The sequence below is a fragment of the Sinocyclocheilus grahami genome, unplaced genomic scaffold, assembly GCF_001515645.1.
Source record: "Sinocyclocheilus grahami isolate Dianchi unplaced genomic scaffold, SAMN03320097.WGS_v1.1 scaffold17.1, whole genome shotgun sequence".
In the NCBI taxonomy this organism is placed as follows: domain Eukaryota; kingdom Metazoa; phylum Chordata; class Actinopteri; order Cypriniformes; family Cyprinidae; genus Sinocyclocheilus; species Sinocyclocheilus grahami.
Window position 1 is genome coordinate 2,708,871 of NW_015505196.1, and position 6,045 is coordinate 2,714,915.

The 6,045-nt window shown below is 40.9% G+C and overlaps 1 protein-coding gene across 4 annotated transcripts in view; it reads left to right on the top strand.

Moving 5' to 3' along the window:
• Nucleotides 1-6,045, top strand: part of tenm3 (teneurin transmembrane protein 3) — a 123,492-nt gene that overhangs the window by 55,760 nt on the left and 61,687 nt on the right. For 2 of the 4 annotated variants that reach the window (XM_016232249.1, XM_016232263.1), the window contains exons 9-11: nt 2,433-2,456; nt 3,486-3,506; nt 4,550-4,696. In XM_016232249.1, the coding sequence (XP_016087735.1) occupies nt 2,433-2,456; nt 3,486-3,506; nt 4,550-4,696 (192 nt within the window). The remainder of the gene's footprint in view (nt 1-2,432; nt 2,457-3,485; nt 3,507-4,549; nt 4,697-6,045) is intronic. The other 2 variants (XM_016232257.1, XM_016232271.1) reach the window with 2 other exon arrangements.

Here is a 6,045-nt window from a genome sequence, read left to right on the forward strand (position 1 = left end):
CCCCAGACCCTAAAACTGAAGATTGGAGTAATAGCTGCTGAAAATTCACTATTTAAATTACATTTTAAAATGGAAAGCATTAATTTTAAATTGTAATAATAATTCAGAATATTACTGTTTTACCCTATTCTTGACCCAAAAAAAATGCACTTGTTAATAAAAAGAGAGTTCTTTGATAGAGTACCTCACATGCAGTTGAAAACAAACAGCTTCCATTTATGCAATATTGAAGCGCCTGTCCTCCAAAACCTCCCATTTATTATCACACATGCACACGTGCGTACAGAGAAAGAAATCAATAGTGCACACTACAGCCACACAAGCACGCCAACACACAACTAAATCATCCCGATCTCCAATGCCCTCAATTCTCCCCTTGTGTTAAACCATGTCAGATAGATGGAGGGTTAAAGCAAAAACACAGCACGCACTGTACATCTACAAATCATTCTCCACGCTTTATCATCTCAATCACTAATTAATGAAACACCCTTTCACGGCACATTAGTCCAGGCAGGCTCTGAAATGGGAACGGGAATTAGGCACACAGTCTGCCGAATGGTGCTGGTGGCAGCGGCGAGCGCTATCCTGTCATTATTGTGGCGGGCAGGTAGAAGGCTGACACATTGCTAACGTTTGATTGGTTCTGGGGGATGGCTTGAGGTGTCCACGCACGTGATTAAAACACATGTTTGGCCTCTATGTCACACTAGCTATACCCACAGCTGTGGGGGCATGTTTACCGCCATGTGGCTGTGCAACGCAATTAGGATAATGGAAATTAATATAGGCTCTCTCTCTTTTTCTCTTTGGAGGAACAGTGATTTAACCATGCTGGACGTGATGTGTAATTGTTTCCAGATTAATGTCACTTTAATCAGAGCTCTTTGAATGTGCACGTAAATAATGAAGCATTGATGTCCATAAAGGGATGATTGCCTTTTTTCTTTCCCCTCCGTCTCTCCTTCACTTACTCTCTCTCTATATCTCCCCTCAGGACCATCAATGTAAATGAACAAAAGTTTGTTGTAATTAGCCAGTAATTGGCTGCCCTCACTGGCAAGTTTCCAGTTCGGAGCATGCGTTAGCTTGTGTTTTCATAACCCGCTGTGTATTGTGGAGTAGATCCGCCACTCAGTCTTCCACAACTGTCTAAGTTCTGAATCTCCTAGACATAACAGCGAGTGTGTGGAAACGAGACTCAGAGGAATTTAATCAGTACGCTCTCACACACATACACACACACACACACACACAAAACCTCTCAATCAGTCTCAACCACACACACTCGTCTTCCATTCACACGTAAGAGTATCTTCCTTAAGAACATAATCCAACTAATGAAGCCTCGGCATAACAGCGTTGTTATGCTTGTGTTAAAAGGTGACCTTTTATTTAGGATGATTTGATCTGACTTAGCATATGTAATGTTATGACACACCACACAGGGTTTCTCCCAAAGCCTTGTCAGAAATCATTCCATTTAGTCACAGGAAGGAGATGATTGCTTGCGTACACACATGCGGATGATTCAGAGCTTATCCATACAACACACACACACACACTTCTTTCCCCCCCCCCCCCCTCACTCGGGGCCATATAATATTTCGCTCACATACTGAGGGGCTCAAGGATAATAGACCTGATGTGATGACAATGTGAAACGTGAAATAGCAAACATACAGCAGGATTCCTGGACCACATGTCAATCATCAGAATGCAATTTCCAATTAGCATGCGAGGCCCCCTTTTCTAACGGTACTGTAAATCCCATGATGCCCATGTTATTTACTTTATGCATTATGAGTGATAGTGTCACACATTTTTAGAAGTGATTTAGGGGAGCGCTCAGTGAATACTGAACAGGAAGAGTGAGTCATTTTCTACTGGTGTTGTTTTTCAGTTTATTCCATAAATGGTGTCGTAGAGGTTTGTGCGGGGTACCAGTGGGCTTTGAGAGCCATGGAAGGCCATGCCAAGACTGCTCGGTGGATGTGTTTTTGCTTTATTTACTCCAGTGTTTGTGTGTTTGGTGTTAGATTTACTTTGAAACAATTTTCACTCAGGAATTTCCAGTAAATTTCACAAATGATTTCAAAGAAAAGGCGCATTGAATTAAACATGAAATTTTGAAGTAGAAAGTCTGAACCCGTTTTTGTTTGTTTCTTTGTTTTTGAGCTCCAGTAATCTTTTTTTTTTATTTACAACTTCGAACAATAATTTTTCACACATTTCTGTGGGAAAGCAGAAGTCAGTCAGTATTTCTACTCATTTTTAATGTCTGTGCAGTGAAGAAAGATGCTTTTTTTTAAACCAGCAGTGCTAAAAGGCTCTTAGTTTCTGTATGCGTGTTTCAGGTTGACTGTCTTTTCACACCTTTTTAACATCCTCTTTCTCCTCCTTTTTTCTTCTTCTTCTTGCTCCCTGTAAAGCTCACCCGGAGACGTATGTCCAAGGTACTGTGTCTTTTCTTCTTCTCTCTCTCATTCTCTCTCCCTTGAGCTCTTGTGTCCCGGATTGAGGTCTTTATGACATTTTTATGGCGCATTAATAACCTCTTCTCTCTCTCTCTCTCCTCTGCGTGTCTGCTATTATTGTGATTCTTCATTGGCTTCTTTTTTTGGACTGTCAGAAATCCAATCCAATGTCCTCAGCGCTCTCCTTGGCTAATGTTCCAACTTCAGCAGAACCATCCCCCGCCCCAACTAAATCACCACAGCTCCACATCTGCAGTTTAGCATCTCCTCCGTGTCCCAGAGTCGCACTCGAGTTCATTTTTAAAACAATAGGAACCTGCACGCAAATGACGATCAGCCATGTTTATTTTATAATGAACTACAAGCTGGCTGTGTAAATGGTGATCAAGAGAAGAGATACTAGCAGATTCTTGTTTACTGTTACTGAGGTGTTTTTGGAAATGATTTCACAGGGCTAAATCAGTGCTAAGCCAAGTGTGATTCCAGACTCACAAACTGGCATATGGTGCATCAGACCGCCAAGAACTCTCACAAGGCTTTTTTTTAAACATTAAGATGTTTCTTAAAGTCTTACGTGCTTACTTTGATACTTTTACTCCGAACCTCAATATGTTAGCTCAGAACATGTTTCTCGCTTGTATTATCAGATTCCATGTTGCTTTTTCTTTTCATTTTCTCACTCATACAATACTAAACAGACATGGCGCGTAGCATTTCTCGGTATGGTATTTATTCATGTGTTGAGTAACACAATATACACGCTGTGGCAATCCTCCAGACGGAGTCGGCCAAAGTCGAAACAGCTCCCACTCTTCTTTCAACATCTCGCCTTCCTCCTTCTCAAAGCCCCTCTTTCCTTTTCTCCTCTTTATGGTCATTTGCTTCCTTACTCTCTCTTTCCCTTCTGTGTTTTTGTGTTCTGAATCGTCCTTCACTTGGACTCAAGTGCTCAGATTTTTTTTGTTCATTTTCTTTCCCGAATTTTCCTCCCTCCCGGCCCCATAATAGGAGAGAGGATAGGATTTAAAGGTAATGCATACCAAAGCCCCAGGGAGACTGTCACAAGCAATCACTCCGCTGTCTCTCTGTGTCTTTCTTTCCTTCCTTTCTCCCTCCTTTCAATTTTTTTGTCTTGAAGCACGATGTCAGCGTGTCTATGTTCTAGTTTCCTCGCTGTATTTATTGTTGTCCTTTATATCTGCCAAATTCATCATTGTTTGTCTTGAACAAGCCACACATACACACACAATTACTGACATGCGCTCACACACAAAACACACCTGTGGTCCTTGAGTTTTGTTTGGGAATCCTGTGGGTCCTGTCTCCATGCATCCCGCAGCCTGACCCCTGGTGTTTGTTAGCCTAGCTTCTCCCACAATCCTCCCCTTCCCTCCCCCTGGCCTCTCTTGCTTTCCTCTGATTCCGTCCGGCGGAATGTGACCTGGGCAGAAAGTATAGCGCTGGAAGCACACACTCTCTCGCCAGCTCAGACGTCCACCCTATACTTTATGCCACTGGGATTCTCTGTGTGCCATAGCTTCACATGGATGCAGCTGCTGATTTATTATTCCTTCACCCTCTTCCTTTGATCTCTCCTTCTAAATTTAATTTTCTTTCTTTTAATTAATTTTCTTTAAATTAATTTTTATGGGTTGTCATTTGGATTCCTCAATCGGTTATTTTTCCTTTCGGGTCTCACCTTGATTTCCTCACAAATTTCTGCCATCCCTTTTGAATTGATTGGTTGTGTAGAGAGAGCATCCGTTACATCCATGTGAATCTACAGCCTCACTAGGCCTGTTTGAAGTCCAGCGTCAGTCTGTGTTCACCTTTAAACCTTTACTTTCATTCACGACGATCTCAGTGTATCTCTGTTTGGGTTACCATTTGTGTTTCACAAGTCGAAGACACACTGTGGCCACGTTTGATGATTTTTAATGACAACAGAACAACTTGCAATGGGAATATGGTCACATAAATATAAAAACACACACATACTTGACTTAGTCTCAAACACATTTGAACACACACATGTCCGTACTAGTGTATGATGGCTCTGTCTGTCTCCATAGAGGGATGCCCAGGTCTGTGCAACAGTAATGGACGCTGCACGCTGGATCAGAATGGCTGGCATTGTGTCTGCCAACCAGGCTGGAGAGGGGCCGGCTGTGACGTTGCCATGGAGACTCTCTGCGCAGACGGCAAGGACAATGAAGGAGGTGAGGTCACTGGTGACTGAACGGATGAGTGTTATAAAATTTTAATTGGATGCATCACACATATATGCATATGGAAAGGTTTATGTAAATATCAGATAAGTATTTGTCAATGATAATCAGGTCGAAGATATAACCCTGGTGGAAACTGTAAAATGTGCATATTTAAATGTTTGAAACAACTGACATTGTAATTTCTTCTCCCTCGATAAAAGTCATGATAAAGTTTTTAGGCAGGTTTTAAGCACACCAAACTCGCACCGTCTCGTCTTGTTATGGCCATTCTAAATAAAAAAACAACAACAATAACACCTTCAATTCAGCTTGGGGCTTTTACACTGAAAAAAAAATGCTGTGGAAACTTTTCACTCAACTCAGAAACTGTCAATTTTATGAACAATTACAAAGAAATGGCAAGTAATACATTGAATGAAATGTCAAATTTTCAAGTAGAAAAACTGAAATGTATTAAATGTATTTTCTTGTAAAACATACTCCAATGACCTTTGTTTTACTTCGAAAAATGATTTTTTTCAGTTCACTCATACAGAAAAGTTAAGCACATCTTGATTTCTAAGAGTCACTCTGTTTTTCACTGTGGTATCCCATAGCCTTCAGCCCATCAGAATGTAGCACACTAAGACATGACCCTAAGACAAAGACAAGTAAATCTCAAAACTAGAGGTTAGCTCAGAGTTTGGAGGTTACACTTCTTGTCTTGACAGACATCAGGGGAAACCGACTCTATGAATAACAGAGCATCTCTCTTTGCTTACATTTAACAAAAATGACAGGCCTGCTCAAGGGGCGAGCGGCTGTAAATCCTTCTCCACAGATCCTGCATTCAGGTCGTGTGTGTTTGGATACAGAACTTTTTGGTACATGTGTGGTTCCATGCACGCTTGAGGTCCAGTATGAGGTTTCATCCACACAAAAATGTCTAGAAATCTAATCCACTGAGGTGAATGCATGAACCTTTAAACACAGCGCAATTCCAAAGTACAAACCCAATTCCAAAAAAGTTGGGACACTGTACAAATTGTGAGTAAAAAAGGAATGGAATAATTTACAAATCTCATAAACTTATATTTTATTCACAATAGAATATAGATAACATATCAAATGTTGAAAGTGAGACATTTTGAAATGTCATGCCAAATATTGGCTCATTTTGGATTTCATGAGAGCTACACATTCCAAAAAAGTTGGGACAGGTAGCAATAAGAGGCCGGAAAAGTTAAATGTACATATAAGAAACAGCTGGAGGACCAATTTGCAACTTATTAGGTCAATTGGCAACATGATTGGGTATAACAAGAGCCTCTCAGAGTGCCAGTGTCTCTCAGAAGTCA